Source organism: Dipodomys ordii, unplaced genomic scaffold (assembly GCF_000151885.1).
Source record: "Dipodomys ordii isolate 6190 unplaced genomic scaffold, Dord_2.0 Scaffold70, whole genome shotgun sequence".
Classification (NCBI taxonomy): Eukaryota; Metazoa; Chordata; class Mammalia; order Rodentia; family Heteromyidae; genus Dipodomys; species Dipodomys ordii.
In genome coordinates this window covers 10,448,902-10,468,006 of record NW_012267286.1, presented here as the reverse complement: position 1 = coordinate 10,468,006, position 19,105 = coordinate 10,448,902, and the positions used below count along the sequence as shown (strand labels likewise).

At 38.5% G+C, this 19,105-nt stretch overlaps 1 protein-coding gene across 1 annotated transcript in view; it reads right to left on the bottom strand.

Moving 5' to 3' along the window:
• Slc39a8 (solute carrier family 39 (zinc transporter), member 8) overlaps positions 1–19,105 on the bottom strand; it is a 58,579-nt gene that overhangs the window by 11,980 nt on the left and 27,494 nt on the right. The window contains exons 3-5 of the mRNA XM_013023828.1: positions 15,184–15,353; positions 11,728–11,850; positions 10,839–11,003 (exon numbers count right to left, since the gene is read on the bottom strand). Coding sequence (XP_012879282.1) covers positions 10,839–11,003; positions 11,728–11,850; positions 15,184–15,353 — 458 coding nt within the window. The remainder of the gene's footprint in view (positions 1–10,838; positions 11,004–11,727; positions 11,851–15,183; positions 15,354–19,105) is intronic.

The window sequence follows — 19,105 nt, the reverse complement described above, 5'->3', positions numbered from 1 at the left end:
CCTGTACTTGTCACTGTACTTGGTTTTGGTGCCCTGTATCTTGTACATACATTTATCTGATTTTGGAAGGGGAAAGGGAATAACAAACGCTGAAACAAGGACACAGGGTGACCCATTGTCACAATGATATCCATAAAACAGTTGGAAATTAACTTTACAACTTGGGGGCAGAGGGTGAGGGAGATGGGGGATGGAAGAGACAATGGGAAAACAACAAAGGAAGGGGGTAACAATGCTTGACAAGAAACGCACTCATTACCTTACTCATGTAACTATAACCTCTCCATCCATCATCATTATAATAAAATAATTTTAATGGGATATATGCATTGGGTCTTTATAAATTCAAAGTATAGAGGAAATGAAACATGAGATACACACTGAATGGGCTGCATTTTTGATAATATTATGAAATAGTATTTTAATAGAAAATAATACATTAGCATTTCTGAATAATATTAGAATTAAATATTTCTAGTATTTTTATTTCTATTATATTACAAAGAGAAATCTCTAAGGAAATGGAAGATCTGGGAAAAAATACCTTATTTTCCTAATTCTAGAGGTCCAAGATCCAAGTGGTGTTCTAGATAGTGTAATTAAAAGTAAGAAAAATCATCATTTTGGCACGGACGTTATGAAAGGTCATTAGTATTTGCACCACTTTAAATCCCAAACTGAAATGCTGAGAGGGGTGCCACTGATCAAGATACATTGTATTCATAAACTGCTTTGTTCAATGTCGACTCCTTTGTACATGTGCATCAAGATAATCATAAAAATAAATAAATATTTTTTAATCTCAATTAAAAGTCAAACTTTAAGAAAAACATTCTTTCTATCATGCAAGTCTGCAGTAAGAAGAGAACATGATGCAAGTCTGCAGCAGGAGAGAATATGCTGATCATATAATGACGTCAGGTCTCCTGGACCTTTGGAAACATTTTCTGTATAGTACAAAATTGACAATTGGGTTTTAATGTTCCATTCTGTGCCTGTTCTTGTGAGATTATAGGAATCCATCAGATGAATGAAAAGAGGAAGGGTGGGAGAACATTCCATGTGTGTGTATGAAAATAGAACTAGAGAAATTGAGAAGCTGGGTGGGGTTTGGGAAAGATGAGGGAGAAGGATGAAAGGTGAGACATTCATCAAGATGCACTGCCCTTGTAAACTGACATCGACTTAAACATAAGAAAGAAAATTAAGGGGCTGGAAAGGTGGCTCAGTGGTACAGGAGTGCATACAGGAGGCCCTGGGTTCGATTCCTCAGCACCACATAAGCAAAAAAGTAAAAAGCCAGAAGTGGCGCTGTGGCTCAAGTGGTAGAGCGCTAGCCTTGAGCTGAAGAGCTGAGGGACAGCACCCAGGCCCAGAGTTCAGGCCCCACGACAGGACTCAAAAAATAAATAAATAAATAAATAAAAATAAAGAAAATTAAGAAAAACAAAAAGAATAAAAATCCTGTTGAGTTTTGTTTTTATGACTGGATTTCCCAATGATTTCAATGTTTGTGTTTTGAGAGAGTTAGGGGCTCTTTGACGCTTCCTTTAGCTTTGAGGTCACACTCAGCTCACTAGAACCAAAATGAAACTTCATATTTTAAAAAAAAGAGAAATTAACTTTATCTTTAATGCATAGGACCATGTATAATTGAAACATATTAAATCTCCAGTCATTTAGTTTCAGGAAACATCTCCTGTTTCCAAAAGTCTCTCTTGCTAATGAAAATAATTATTAAGAAGAAAATCATAATTTCCAGAAATCTTTACCATTATTTCCTTTCTCTCTCAGCCTTCTGTGACATGTGGGTAAAGTCGCTTTGGTATTTAGATGTTGAAATAATTGTCTTTTGTTTTCAATTGAGGACTATAGCATTTTATTGACTTGAAAACTATAGTAATAATAATTTAGGAGAACCTGGGGGAACCTTCGAGAAATCTGCTACTATTTTGTCAATGGAACTGAAAGTACATACTAATTAAATATTTACAGTTCTTCTAATGGACTATTTACTCCACTCTAGAAGCTTGCCTGCCTACTGCTTTTACAAATAAGAATGGCATCGATGTTCTGGTAAATTCGGGAAATGTTTGTCTTATAAAAAGCCTGAGTACCCAAAGAAACATAGGTCCCATGGTTTCCCTTATTTTCAATAACTAGTATATGTCTGGGACAAGTAGAAAAGGTCAAAAGCTACATACATATGACCAGATAAGATGAAGTTAAGCGGAAAAACCCTAAGATAGGGACACAAGTGTTTTTTTTTCTTTCTTGCTATTTTTCTAATGTATTTATAAGGTACCATGTGATTTTTTTGTTGCTTTGTATGTTCCTCCCCCACAGTATAATCCCTGTTTTCACTGTATTTGATGTCAGTATAATTTCGTGAGGGGAAGAGAAAAAACAAATTGTTTAAATAGGGATACATCTCATTGTAACAATGAGATGTACAAGACACTAAGTTGAACAATGAAGTTTACAATTTAGGCAGGGAAGGGGGTGGTGGGAACAGGCGGTGGGGGTGGAGTTGTGTAGTTGATGAGGTGGGAGGGAAGGGATGGTAGGGGAAAAACAAAGGAGGAGGCAAAAATGCTGGATAAGAAATATACTCATTACCTTGCTCATATAACTGTAACCCCTGTACAGTATTTTCACAATAAAAAAAAGAAAGAAAAAAACAGCTTGAGTAATATACTCCCCAGCCCAACTCTCATTGTCACTAAGAAGTCTTAAAGACTTTCAGAATATAGGGAACAGATTATGGTTTCGTGTAAGCTGGAGAAATCACTTGCTAAGATCCTGAGAAGGAGTATTTCCACAATGCAGAAACACTTCCATTGCTCATGATCACAGCTTCTAGAAAAATTCAGATGAGGAAACAGGAGCAGTAAAAGATGTCATGATGGACCCCACCCCGTGTCCCAGCTGTCTTTTGTGCACTTAACATTGACGTGAATTATCCCAGGAACTGTAATATACCTTACCCAGTGCAACACAAAGGATTGATTGTCTGGCCCTACCAAAAGACAGGGGGAACCAGGGATGCCAAGGAGATTAGAAACACAAGTCACTGAAGACAAGAAGCTTGGAGAAAGTGATAAGAGGCAGAGAATGGTAGATGAGGATAAGGATGAGAGCTGGTGGTAACTGCAGCCACCGTGACAGAACAAGCAATTAGGCCTTCTTGGGGTGTCAGGAAGCAGGCAAGCTGCCAGCAGAGAAGAAGTATCAACAAAAAGCTGGAAATCAGAAATGGATTTCTATGAAGGGTGAGCAATGCTTGGCTTACAGTTCAGGATTCAGGAAAACAGAAACTATGTCTACTGAGGATGGAGAGAATGAGGGGTATGGGAGCCACACCAGGTTCTAGTACCTTACTCCTAAAGATGTCCCGAAGGCCACCCTAAAGATTTGCTGACCAGCTGAAGAAAAGGTATTGGGGAGGGGTAAGAAATTACACATGAAAGACAGAGAACAGACTAGTGGATCAAATGACAGTATTGTATGAGGAAACTTTAAAGCTGGAATGCTTAGGCCTCCCACAGGTACTTTGCATCTGTAACTCTTTGATCTGAGCTGTTCCTTGTTGTATTCACTTTACAATCACCTTGGACTCCAGGAAGAAGGAAGTTTACTATAAAGCATCTTGGGATTATTTCTCCATGGAAGGTTATTTTCCCCAAATTCATTTTCTAAACCTTTGCAGAATAAACCAGCAAGTATCAAACCAGAAACCTTCAAAGATAATCTTATTGGTGCTTTCTCCACTATTAAATACTTCCAACTTTATCGACCTTCACTGATTTGCTGTAAAGGTTTGATAAAGTCTTGTCCTTTAAGCTCTTTGATATTCTTATTTAGTGGGAGATTCAACCTAATAAATTCTAGGGGAGGTTACTTTTAATCTTTCAATACCTGCTAACAAAAATACAAAGCAATAATTTCCAAACCACTTCAAAGAGAATTGGGATAACACATTGTTCTCTCCTTTCTCCTGATTAGGATTCAAAACAGAATACTTCTGGATAAATTGGGCTACCCATAAGTACATTGAACAAAGTTAAAGGCCAGAGAAAATCACCACTTAGTTGAAATAAATGAGGAGCCATTACCATAATTGGATTGAGAGATTCAGAAAGGACATAAATTCCTTATCTTAAAAAGCAGACAGAATAAAATCAAATTTTACCACCCAATCAATAATCTGACACTAACCTGAAGGTACATGTATTAAGAGACAACATTTAAATTGGTCTTCAAACACCAATTCTTTGTCTTTATTCATTAAGATATTAATGAAGTTATTAAATGAAAGTAAAATTTGTGCTTTGGACAACAGTCTCAGTTATAAAGTGAATAAATGTGATTATGAAGACAGATTGGTGAGTGGGTGTATGTGGGTTTGGGAGGGAAGGTATAATCTGCTAAGACTCTAGAGCATAGCAACATTAGACCCTAAAGCATTTCAACAAGACTACCCTTTGCAGGATGCTATAATTTTGTAATATTTTTAGTTTAGAATCTTTATTTTTAATATATAGGGGTGAATGTAACATAGAATAATAGAATGGAGATTAAATTGTGCCTCTCTAAGAACAGATAGATATAAATTTCATTCATTACAAGATCTTTAGCAAAAATCCAGCATGCAACCCATTGAGGAAAACTTACCAGGTGTTGCTTCAGTATTTCCAAACTGCAAATGTAGCATGTAAAGAATACAGCACAACATGAGATACTTGTATATTAAAAGCACAAATTGAAGAAGTCTAGGACAAGATAGGGGGACTACTTCAGCAAGCCCAAAAATTAAGAGGTAGAAATCCTTTAAAATGCAATCTTTAAAAAAAAACTGCTTGATGATGCTAATCTTATAAACCCCTCATTAAAAGAAAATGTATCTAACTACTGTGTTGCTCATGATAGTTTGCACAGCAGAATTAAATAATTCTTTGTCTGATATCCAGAATAACTTACTTAAGTCTTTATATTTTTGCCTTGTTTTTCAAAGGAAAACATGTTGGCATTGATTCTCTATTTTTTATCACCCAGCATGCATGACAGAGTAACATACAATTTTTCATTATGCTAATGAGAGGAAAATTAACTCAACATCAAGCCTAATTGAGTAAAACCTCACTAATTCTTCTAAATAGGGATAAGTCTTGCTTGATTGGCAAAAGTAATTTAGTATGGAACATGTTTAGATAAATGCATTTTCATTGCTTTCCAGAATTTACACAAACAGCTTGGGTTCTGGCACTAAGTGCAGGTGTGCTGAGACCCTTAAGAAAATCTGCCAAGATCTATGGATAAGATTAATGCAGCATATCAATTCTAAAATAATGACTTGGTATTTCTTTAGTCCATTTAAAAACTTTAGAAATAATCATGCCAAAAATATTTTTCAAAAGTAATTTTTGAAATAAATGGCAGTGGCCCACACCTGTAATTCATGCATTCTTTACCAAAAGCTCCTTTTCTTTCAAGTATCAGGGAAGAGGTTATTCTTCATCCACATGTGAGCGCACATCTGTGTGTTTGCTTGCACATGCACAAACACACACACACAAATATACATATGGTTACACTATCTAAATATCCTTCCAGGTTCTCACTAGCCCACAGTTTAAACTTTTCATGATGGATCCAATCTCCAATTTCTTGAAATTTCTTCCAAAAATTGTCTTCCTCACTCCAACCCACTTCACTCTTTTCAGTAAATTCATCGTTTTGGAAGTTGATTCATTGTTCTGTCATTAGTCTGGGTCAAGACAGTGCAGAGATCTTTCCAAGTGTATTTCTCTGATATACACTGTGAGCCCATAAGATCTCTTCTATTCACAGCTAGTTCTACAAACACCACCTCACACTACCTGCTATGGTTTGACTATGAAATGCCTGCCCCCCACCCCACCCCAAATTTCCTCTCCAATTGGTGGTGTTATTTTAGGAGTTTTAGAAACTTTAAGAGGTGGGACTTACTGGAGGAGGTAGGTCATTGGATTAGACCCACCAGGTATGTTGTCCCTGGCCCTAGCTTGTCTCTACTTCCTGTCCACCATGTGGTAAAAACTTCCTCTTCTGCCACATGTTCCCATCACCATGATGCTCTTCCCAAGCACATTAGGAGAAGCAAGGATAAACTAAAATCATTGAAACCAGGAGCCAAAACAAATCCTTCCTCTCCTTTAAGTTGTTTATATTAAGTATCTGGTCATAACAAAAGGAAAAACCCCATCCTCTGACCACCATTTCCTTTATTCTTTCTTATGACTCTGAAAACAGCACTGCTTAATACATGGAAATTTGTGCTTCCTATCTTGATATGCACCTGAGCCGTGGTCCACCTACTCATAGGCATGGCTCTGGAATTACTGATGCACACCACTGTGTTCAGGCTACCTCTGTGAAGATGAAGTCTCTCAGACTTTTCTGCCCAGGTTTTCTGTTACCCTGATCCTCCCAATCTCAGTCTTCCACAGAGCTTGGGATGAAAGGTATGCACCATTACTACCCCCAGCTATGATTTGAAAAGGAGGTGTTACTAAACATCTTCTTCCCTAAGATGGCCTCAAACCAAGATCCTCCTGTTCTCAGCCTATGTAACTAGGAGTACAGGTGCGAAACACTGATACTTGGCTCAACATCTCTTCTAATGAACCTGATACTGGGAAATTTGTTCTGAAGGGAAAGTAAATCAACATCATAATTCATCAACAAATGTAGAGATACCAAAAATCTTTAAAACGAAGGAAATTCTGTCATTTGCAAGACAACATGAATAACTGGAAGGATATTAAATGAGGTTCTTAAGGACAAATACTTCATGATCTAACTTATATGCAGCATCAAAAAGTCAGTCTTACAGGGACAGAGTAGAATGGTGGTTACCAGAGACTGGAGGTAAGGAGAGTTTAGGAAAATGGGAGATGTGGATCAAAAGTTATTATAATTTAGAAACAACACAATTTTATGAGGAAAATGCACTCATTTCTTCCCTTAGTTTTCATCCTGCTTTAAGGCTAACTCTGGAAGTAAGGAAAATAATTAAGTATAGGCTTGCCATACTTGCAAGAACAATCCAACATATTCAGAAACATTCAGAAAATCCCGGTATGAGGGAACTTCCTTAGCCTAATTGAGGTGCTTCTTTAAAAAAGAAAACTAAAGAAATCTACATGCTGGACTTAAAACCATGTTCAAATGTCAGGAACAAGACAAAATAAGAGTTTATCATTAATTCTCTGAATCTTTGCCAATATAAGGAGACAAGAAAAAGAAGAGTCCTTCACACAGGCCAAATAGCAGAGACATTCAAATCTTTGGAAGTACTTTCATAGACATCGTCTTATTTACTCATCCTGGTCAGCCTGAGAGTGGTAGAGCCACTTTAAGCTTCTCATGTAGTTATGTTACTAAGCTGATCTCCCGTCTGAGGAGAAGAACTGGCATTTCCTGGCTAACCAAATAGTCAGCTGATGCACGAAGTCACCACAGATGGCCCTGACTTCTACCTCATGCTCAGAATCCAAATGTTTTTGCTAAATTTATATATCCAATACTTGGTTTTGCCTGACAAAGTAAAAGTAATTCTTAACTTGAGCTCAGTTAATCTGACAGCTCTCATTGCTGCTCTATCTAATCTTTAAAATGACTCGTTACATTTTGCACCACTAAATGTTTCATCTTAACACTTAACCTGTTATAACATTCCTATACCCATAGTGAAAAATTAACAGCACTAACTGTAACCCCTAATTTGATTTTTTAAGAGATGTGATGGGCTCTAACATTTCAATAATGAAACAATTGCGTGTCCTTCCTACATAATCAAGGCATACACATATTTGTGTTCGTTCAAATAAACTGAGTGTGTCAGATTGTGACAGATACAACTGGACTTATTGGGTGCAGAGCTAGACAACTCCATTGGAGAATCTGGTGCAGCGCCTGCTACTCTCATCATTCAAGTGGCAAATTAAATTAGATTTGAAAATTCTGTTCCATTAAGTGAGAGTGGATGTTCCAAATTCTCTTAATCTATCTGACAGATCAATGGCAGGCTGGCAGGCATTTAGTTCAGAAAGATGTCTCTATTACTAAATGAACTACAAGTTTTAAGACCAAACTTTATTTTCTAGGAAAATTACATGAAACAGTAAACAATAATGAGAAAGCAGGGAATTCTTTAACTTCTCATTGTAGTCTTTGAGGGAAAATACATAAGTTGATTCTAGCAGCTAGATGGTTCAGTAGAAGAAGCTTTGTTGTTATTGTTGTTGTTGTTTTTGCCAGTCCTGGGGCTTAAACTCTGGGCCTGAGCACTATCCCTACGCTTCTTTTTGCTCAAGGCTGGCACTCTACCACTTGAGCCACAGTGCCACTTCCAGCTTTTTCTGAGTAGTTTATTGGACTTTCCTGCCCAGGTTGACATCAAACTGCGATCCTCAGATCTCAGCCTCTTGAGTCGCTAGGATTACAAGAGTGAGCCACCAGTGCCCAACTGAAGCTTTCCTTTAAATAGCGATCTGTACATAACTAAGCATAAAAAGTTTGAGATTGCTTCCTGAAAAGTGACTATATAACTGTAATTAAAAATAAAAAACCAGCAAAGAAAAATGGAAGAAGGAGGAAAGTATAAATTTATCAGATGTGTTCATTGTATCCACACAATGTCACCTAGTTGGTTCAGAATAAACTAGTTTTTGAGCCAGTCATACTGTGTTGTCCAGAATGGTTTCAAACTCCTGGACTCATAGCATCTTCCTTCTAAGTTAATGCTGCAAGACAGTCATCAAAAATAAGACACACCCGCTGGGGGATGTTGAACTAGAGACCTTCATGTAAGGACAAAGCAAATGCAAGTCTGGAGTGAAGTTTAGTGCTGAAGATGGATATTTAGATTTTTTTTACTGTGTTTGTCACTTGACATATGAAGAATTACTCATCAGCATTTAAGTTGGCAACACAACTAACTGATACTGCTTGACTCACCATCAGAGTTTAACACGATGCCACTACGACAAAGGATTGACCAAAACTTTCCTAAGGCAACTAGAATTTAGACTTATAGTATAAGGAAGAGTTCTGTCATTCTCTAGGTTCTCCCGGTACTGAACTGTATCCTCAAAGACAAGCAATGTGACTGGGCCAAACTATCTTGTCCCTGACAAAAATAAATACTGACAAAGTGAAGAGTTCACGTGGTCTTGTAGTAAAGCAACACAATGAAGTGAATGAAGGGTGACTACGGAGGCTTTAGGATCCTACATCCTTCTCATTCACGTAAACTGTGCTATTTAGAAGCTGAGTGCCTTTGGTTTGTTTGTTGAACTCTGAGCCATAGTCTCCTAATTATAATAGTGCTCATCCCCTAGGCTCTGAAGCTCACAAACGGTAATTCATCTAATGTTCTGCACATAGTGGTTAGCATTAATAATAAAAATACTGAAATTGTCTACTGAACATTCCCAGACACTTCATAAAATCTGAGCCAAAGGCATCATTCGTTATCTTACATAAAATAATTCCCTGCTACCTTCATGCTAATACGAATTTCTTCTTCAAACACACTTGAGACTTTTCCTTCAGCAGGTGGAAGAAAGTAGGTGATGGATCATATTTTCTTTTCAGAAGGAAACACAGGTCATTTGTCATAATAACCTCTTCCAGCTAGCTCTTGCTTGCTTTGTTTCCTTGGTTGGCCTTCTTATTTATTGCAATTGTTTGCTTTTATATTGCATTTAACTTTGTAGCTGTGTCTCTGCCATCTACTAGCTGAGTAATACAGGAAATGTTATTTAACATCTAAAGATCAACTTCCTTCCTGTCCAATGAGAATTATGATGCACACCACTGACACTATCATATAAGTATTCCTTTTTAATAACTTCTCTTCCATTAAGACTCCCCCTATGGGGCCAGACAAGAGGCCCAATCATCTAAACACTTAGATTAGCCCAGATGCAATCATCTAAGTGTACCTCAGAAATATACTTACAGGAACTCTGAATGTAGGGATGAGAAAAGTCAATTTCCTTCTAACAACTGGCTTTATAAAACATAAATCTTGGGAGCGGTCAGTACTAACATGTCCCACTTGGTAGAAGACGGTCAAGTAAAAGAAAGGAATGAATTTAATATGTCCCAGAAAAGGAGGGATCCTGAAGTTGTAATAGTTTCTGGGTTTTTACTCATTAAGAATGAGTAGTCTGCATTTTCCATTACATATCCCAGTCTCTTTCCGGTAACCTTTTTATTTACAAACAATTTGAGTTTGGTTTCCATAGCTCAAAACCAAAATAGTTACACTTCCTAGAGAGAAAAAATTCCTACCTTGAATTGTTGTTATCAAAAGTAAAGGAGAGGAAATCATTAATTACTTAGCATATTACCTAGCAGAAATACTTGCTCAAGCAATAGTTCCCATTAATATTGTCAGAAGTCACAAACACAAACTCTAAGTTAATGAACACAAGCTTAATAGCTTTGTAATCATTCTTATAATTTTAGAATCACTCAATTGCAATAACAGAATCCAATAACAGAAATGTTCTGATGTTTGCTACATGTATTCTATAAATTTTCTCGACAGACTCTCATATAGTTAAGTAATCTTGGAGCACTGGAGCCCTAGATCCAGTCATTCACAATCTCTTCATTAACTCATTTAGAGTAAACCTACAGGGGAAGGGAGGAAGAAGAACGGAGACTTACAATGAACTTACTGACATGTACAGAAGTTAAGTCTGGCACAAGTAAAGGTATAAAATACCAACCTGGCTGCATTCACAGTATTCCATAGATAATGAAAAGCATGCAGTATGATATACCTGGAGAGACACGACACTGACGCTATCAAAATGGATGTGTCCATTAGGCTCTGTGACAGCGGGGTTGGCATAGCACGTCACACCATTGACTGCAGGCAAGGCTTTAGGTTGATGCGCTTTTTCTTGAGGACCAAAGTCACCATTTCCAAAATGAGTATGATCATTCTGTATGGGAAATCAAAGGAACCAAGGATGAAGAGCTTATAAGAAGAAAATCTGATAGCTCAAAATGGTGTAATGGTTCTGTTTGTAAAAAGGGGTTTTCACTGATCCTATATGCATAGATGTAGCATATCTATATCTATGTTTACATACACATAGATATAGATATATCAGGATGAAGTTTTTCCCTCTTCAAATGTAATCTCATGTATTGGATTCCATTCTTTTCCTCTGATGAATGACCTTTCCTTCTGAATGAATATGAATGGAATCCAATTTACCCACATTTGCTTTTGACATTAAATTATTTATACCTGAGCCAGACAACAATGGCTTATGCCTGTAATCCTGGCTACTCAGAAAATTGAGATGAGAGAATAAATTTTGAAAGTTAGCCCAGAAAGACAAATCCACAAGACTCTGATCTCCAATTAAATACCAAAAAGCTGAGTGATAGAGCACCAACTTTGAGCAAAGAAGCTAAGGAAGAGTGAGAGTCCCTGTGTTCAAACCCCAATTCTAGCACAAAAAACAACACATGATATTTTTATGCCTGTTCCTTGATTCTGTGATGGAAATCAAGTGTTTTTCATATACTTATCACTATACTGACATTTTCTTTTCATAACTTCATTGTTGAAATAATTCTAAGGGTAAATCTTCCTGACTATATTCAGGAGGTACCAAGGGTAGGATGCATCAAATGCTGGCAGTCAAGCCTTCTTACCTGACCATATGTCTTCAGTAACATCTTGAGTGTTCTTTCAAAAAAGAAAAGTAGGTAAAACCCACCAAAGATAGCAACTGCCTTCTCAACGTAGTTGTCGCTTTGGGGATTAAATCCAAAGGCCTGGGAAAGGAAAAGAGGCAATATAGGTAAAAGCAAGTCATTTAACTCGACCTCTAGAAAAATACTAATACCGGAATTTCCCAGTATACAATTTTTACCAGCGTTGTTCGGTCCAGCCTCACATCCAGTCACACTGGGAAATTACCTTCCAAACCACAAATACTGTGAAATATAAACAACCACAAAGCAGGGATAGCATAGAAATCTTGTCACCAGAAGGCTCACAATATAAAGCCAGCAGAGGATCTAACAGTGTCCTTTCTGCACCATCTACAGTAATATTTGCTTTGTAAGAGCAGCGCTCATAGTACAGAACCTGCATTGATTCCCATCTTTAGAGATTGTATTAGACCTAGGTAATGAAGGTAAAGGACATGTTCATTACCCATCATCTCCAAAAGTAATATATTTGCCAGCCATATCCAGACAAAAAGTTTTAAAGCAAATACAGCAGGCAAATACAGAGTGAAGGTTTTTTCTAGCGAGCCTTAAAAATCAAGGACTAAGACCAATAACTAAGCAAGATGTAAGACTGCTACCACACAATGGAATTTTACTCATCTATTAGAAAAATAAGATTATGGCATTTGCAGGGAAATGGATGGACCTAGAACAAATTTTGCTAAGTGAGGTGATCCAAGCTCAAAAACACAAATGGTACAGATTTTCTCTCATATGTGAAAGCCAACTCGAAAATATAACTGGACATGATAACCTATATAGGACTCTAGGCCTTTACACACAGTCAAACTCAAAAAGGACACCCAGGGAGGAACCCAAAGGTATAACTATTCTGAACATTTAAAATATTATTTATCTAAAGGAATTCTAAGAAATGGAAACATGGGATTTTTTTGTTGTTGTTGATGATGATGACGACGATGATAGTGGTGGTGGGGGTTTTTATGATTTCTTAGGGGAGCATAAAAGGGCACAAAAACAGAGGGAGGGAGGGTGAACAAATGCAATCATGCTATTCAGCATATACTCTGTGGAAAATGGACTATGTAATTGGTAGACAGAAATGGGAAGGGGAAACTGAGGGAAAGCAAAGGAAGAACTGACAATGTCCTCCCCTCCAAAAAATGTAGTCATTACCTGCCTAATGAAATGGTAACTCCTTCTTTACAACATCTTAATCATAACAATGAATTTACATTTTCTAATAAAAGATTGCTACCATGCACACACACACACACACACACACACACACACACACACACACACACACACACACAATGAGACCGACAAAAGTACAAGTGTTAAGACTTTGAGGTTAGAGAGTCAAGGTGTCCTTAACACACCATAAAGATAAAGGAAATAGGAAGATATGCTCCATGCCCAGCCCCTGTGCTTGCTCAGCCTGCACGAAGATGGCCTACAAAATACTTCCTTCATACAACTAACACAGAGGTTATAAAGATAGAAAGGAATAGACAAAAAAGGTTGCAAAAACATGGAATTCTGTGCTAATTTGAGATATGGCTACATTTTCAATAAATAGAACACTTTAAATTGTACATGGAGAGTCTGAAGCCCATATACAATATTCATGCTTGTTTATTTGTTTTTGTTGCTGAAACTTGAACTTAAGGCCTGGTGCACACAAGGAGACACTACAGCTCTGACATACATTTCCAGTCCAGTCTATGTGACTTGGTTTGACTCATTATGCAAGCAAAATAACCCATACATTCACAGAATTTTACTTATATTAAATATATAAATCAAAATGTACTCTTACTGAGAAAATGTGTATTGTCACACTAGCTGGGTTAAAACCAATTATCTGGCTAAATTCAAGTCATTTAATTTTCTATTCTTTACAATTGAGGATTTATAATAAATGTTCTTTCTTGGTTCTAGATCAAATAATAATGACAATAATAATATTTATGACCTTAAGAAGTAATATTCTCTGCCAGACACCAGTGGTTGTAATCCTCACTACTTGGGAGGCTGAGATTGTCAGGATCATGGTTCCAAGCTAGCCCAGGCAGAAAAGTCTGTGAGATTTCATTTCAATGAGAAAAAAAACTGGTCATAGTGGTTCTTACCTGACACCCCAACTATGTTACCAATATCTATTCTGTTAGGGACATTTTGGCCTTGATCTGGCAAGGTGAGTGGAGGTGTGTGGCTGTCCACACAGTATAGGAGCATAAAATAGGAGATTTCAAGTCCAAGATCCTGCCTACAGAGAAAGCAAGATCCTATCTCAAAGAAAAAAAAAATGAGCTGGAGGCCTAGGAAGCATAAGACTCTAAGTTCAAAGCCCAATACCACCAAAAAAAAAAAGAAAGAAAAAAGAAAAAAATTTTCCAGTTTGGAATTCAAGGCCAGGTACTTGCTTGCTTGCTTGGGTGATGCTCTACCACTTGAACCATGCCTCTAGCCCAGAGTTTTGCTTCAGCTCTGTTCTTTTGGGATGGAGACTCATAGTCTTCTCTGCCAAGGCTAGCCTCTAACTCTGATTCCTCAAATCTCAGCTTCCTGAGTAGTTAGGGTTACAGGTGGGAGTTACTGGCACCACCTTATACCCTTTTATACAGAGATTGGAACATGAAGGCAACCTTACTTATTGTCTAAATGTGTTGGGAGACCAGTCCCTGCTTACACAGATTTTTCCAGTGTTCCCTGTGGCTTACTCCTGGTAATGTCTTTCTCTTCTTTCCTTTCAACATTCCATTTCTTTTCTTCTCACTCACTTTCCTTCTTCTATTTCTCTTTTCTCTAATGTGCCCACAATATAGATCTGAAATAAAACCTACCCAGTATTTGTTGATTGAACAACTGGTGTAGTATAATCAATGACAGACCAATAGCACATTTTTATCAGAAGGAAAAGATAAGTTGCTCTTTATTTATTGGCACTTGATTGATTTTTGTTTTCCTCAGGTGAATAGAAGAAACAAGTGGTCAATCACACTCACACATATTCTCTAGTCTTCTAGCGCTGTCGTGATTACACGAGGGAAACGTGTGGTGTGTCTTCAATAAATTTGATACTGCAATCTCTTTAGAAAAAAATAGTGAATCTCTGTGCAGAAAAATTAAATTTGCAGAATGCAAAGCAGAACAAAGTTGTTAGGCTCGCAGAGGTGCCCTGAACCGTGTGAGCACGTGTTTGTGGTTTGCCTCTTAGGGTGTTAATGTTGCCTATAAGAGCAACAGCCACTGAACTTGAGACAAGTGTCTACAGGGGCTGTGATTCCATTTTCTTGCTCCCAAACTCAATAAACCAGACAACATTATGCATTGGTACAATGGGCCAAGCGCTCCAACGTCTGAAAGAAACGAGTCATCATAGAAACAAATAGCTCATCTTCTTACCTCTGGGATCAGCTGGAAAATTGCATTAGAAAAGAGAGTCCCTATAGCCAGTCCCACAAAATAGGTCAAGATTTTGGGAAAATATGCCTTCTTTATCAATGGAGTCAAAACCAATCCAAGGAGAGATGCCAAGTTAATTATTGTCACCGACAGGAAGCCGTAGCCCCAAACTGTGGGTCAAAAAGAGAAGAGAGTCAAACTTAACCAAAAGCCAAGGAGACAAATGAGGTCTCATCATATCTTAAGCTTGAAACAAATTTCACGTTTAAAAGCTTGAAACCATATCTTCTTCAAAACAAAATGCTCTCAGTGAAAACTATACAGAAATTCAAGAACACAAACACAGCCTACTGAGCATTAATAGAATTCCTCCCTAAATCTTCATCATGGGATCAAAGAGTTCCAGATATTACAGAGAATTTGGAGAAAACCTAGTCTCATCTATGGCTCAAAGTGTAATTTGAAACTCAGTCTTCAAACCCGCAGCCAGTGGCTCATATCTGTAATCCTAGCTATTCAAGAGGGTGAGATCTGAGGATCATAGTTCAAAACCAGCTTAGGCAGTAAAATCCATGAGACTCTTATCTCCAATTAACCAGCAAAAAGCCAGAAGTGGAGCTGTGGCTAAAGTAGTAGAGTGCTAGCCTTGAGCAAAAAAGCTTCAGGACAGGGCCCAAGCCCCGAGTTCAAGCCCTAGGATCAGCACAATAAAAATAAATTAAAAATCAATTAATCAATTAGTTAATGTAAAAAAACAAAACCTCAGTCCTCATAGGCAGACAGATGCAGGGTGTTTCAGAGGACAGACATGCAGATGGGTCATCTTGGCTTGGCTTCAAGGATGGCACTGAGCTTGTTATAATCATTCACCCGCAGTCCTCTGAGAGCACCTTCTCAGAAATACAGCACCTCTTAGGCCTCCAGCCTAGCCACCCATGACCTGGAGTCAGCCCATGAGCACACAAGAAGTAGCTGCATGAGGAGAGAGGGTCAGCCCCATTGCTGCACTCATCTCGCCAGATCAAGGCCCAAATGTCCCAAACCATATCCCAAGAGCACAGGGCCTAATGCCCAACAGATAGCCAATACATTTCTTACAGTGAACAAATGCTATCCAAAGTTCTTTAGCTAACAACATGTATGCCTAATTGTCTTTGGGCCTGAGCTTCCCTTCTTAGTACTAGGGGTGTTGGTTTAAGGCTATACTGGGAATGTGAATGAAACACGAATAGAAGCATCTATAGCCGTGTAGGCTGAGACATGATATGGCCTCATCACAGAGTGTACAGCTTACACTAACTCCTGGCTCCCATGTGGGAGGGACTGGCTAAGCAATCTGCATGAGCCAAGCCTTCCCCTCAGCTCCCTACCAAGCCCTGAGAGATGGCACTGCCATGGTCTCCTTCAGCTTCAAGAGGAAGCCAAAGTACACCCAGGAAGCGTTCACCCAGGCACCCAGATGCAATGCTGGATTTCAAACCCAAGCTGCCTGGCTCCATCACACACCTTCATGAGCAAAACACTCCATGGCTGGCTCCTAATGAGGGCCCCTGACTTTTACAAAGGCCTCAGAAACGTAGCAAAACTAGTTTTCAGTCGAGTGCTGGTGGCTCACACCTGTCATCCTAGCTAGACAGGAAGCTGAGACCTGAGGATCACTGTTCAAAGCTAACCCAGGCAGAAAAGTCCAGAAGACTTTTATTTCCAATTGCCTAGTAAAAAGCCCAAAGTGGAGGTGTAGCTCAAGTGGTAAGAGCTCCAGGCTTGAGTAAAAAAGCTAAGCAAGAGCATGAGGCTGGGAATTCAAGTTCCAGTACCATCTCAAAATAAATAAAAATATAAACAAACCAAAACCCCAAGCAGTCCCTACAAAGTCTTTTTCTTGAGTTTATACCTCATGAACACAAAATTAAGATGACAAGCTGTTAGTCCAAGCAACCCTATGTATAATTAAACAAGCTTAGCAAGTGTCCATTAAGCTTAGATGTGGACCAAATCATCATTTCTGCTAACAAGGATCTTTTCTGTTTGTGGAGCCTGGAAAATGCACGTGTGTGTGTGTGTGTGTGTGTGTGTGTGTGTGTGTGTGTGTGTGTTGAAAAGGACACATAATAGATGATACCATGTGATCATGAGAATCCACAATCACAGCATTACTCTGTGGGTTCTCCTTTTGGGAACATTTTTATCCAAATCACCCTAAACATCTCCAATATGCGCCTTGCATGACAAAGTTCCCATAGTTCTTTGTTTGAAGCTAGTGAGTCCCAATCTTATATATTATAGAAATTTTATCACTTATGTGTTTATCTGCCTCATATACACAGAGATTCTTAAGAAAGGAGTTATGCTTAATTCCTCCTCTGTGCCTGGAGTAATGCATAGTAAATCTTTGCTATATGAATTCACAATGCCCTATTTTAAAGGACTCGGCAACACACAACTCGCCTTGCTTCCTTGGCTTACACACGTTTATAAGAACCACTTAGAAACTGTAGGAATGTAAGTCATTACACTCTGGGCACACTGCATACTTTCCTCTCACTGATTGCTTGGATGTTCTTTTAAAAGCAGAATTTTTTTAAAAAACGAACCATTTTTTGCCAGGCGCTGGTGGCTCACACCTGTAAATCCTGGCTACTTAGGAGGCTGAGATCTGAGGATAGAGGTGCTAACTCAACTCAGACAGGCAAGTCTGTGAGACCTTTATCTCCAGTGACACGTCAGGGTATATATAGGTCAGATGATAGGGCAACAGCCTTGCAAAAGCAAAAGGACAGCGCCTAGTCCCTGAGTTCAAGCCCCAGTTCTGTCAAAATAAATAAATAAACCCATTTTTCCACTGAACTGGTGCACCAAAGAAGGCCTTCATCTAGAGATGTCCCTTGGCCTCTACATGCATACCCTGCTTTTACTCTAGTAATCTGTTTCACACAGTGGCCTGCCTACTCTGGTGTGAACTCTGTTCCATAGATTGTCTGCTACACAAGATTCCTCTAAGAACTCCATCTGCTTTAACTGATTATCACGTCGGCCCCAGGAGACACTATCCTCATTTTTCAGATTAGGAAATAGGCTTCTATAATTCCTCCTGTTTTGTAGATAGACAAATTGCCTGTTTTCAGTTTCTACTTGGCCAATTACAAATGTGAAGCTGCAAGGAATAGAATGGCAGTTACCGATGGGAAATCCACAGCCATAGGGTTTATGACAGTCAGCTTTTTCTTTGTCACATCATGAGTTGTTCCTTAACTTCATTAAGCTTCAGTTTCTTCATATTTAAAATACTTATTTTAATGCTGGGTGCCAGTGGCTCACGCCTATAATCCTAGCTACTCAGGAGGCTGAGATCTGAGGATCGCCGTTCAAAGCCAGGAATGTCTATGAGACTCTTATCTCCAATTTACCACCAGAAAACCATAAGCGGTGCTGTGGCTCAAGTGGTAGAGCGCTATCCTTGAGCTGAAGAGCTCAGGGACAGTGCTCAGGTGCAGAGTTCAAGCCCCACAATCAGCAAAAAAAAAAAAAAGAAGAAGAAGAAGAAAGAAAATACATATTTCAAATACATACACCTATGCATGAGTACAAGGCTCATGTCTATAAGCCCAATCACTTAAGAGGTAGAAAAAGGGAGGATTGGAGTTTAAGCCCATGCAAAATGTTAGCAAGACCCCCTTTCTCAATAATAAGCCAGATGTGGTGATATATGTCTGTGGTCTCAGCTAGGTGGGAGGTACAGGAAGAAGATCTCAGTTGAATCCTGGCTGTGGAATAAATAAAGGGTACTATCTGAAGAACAAAACAAGCAAACAACAAACAAAAATAGGGTGGCTCAGTGGTAGAGCGCTTGCCTTGCATGCATGAGGCCCTGGGTTCGATTCCTCAGCACCACATAAGCAAAAAGAAAAAAGCTGGAAGTGGC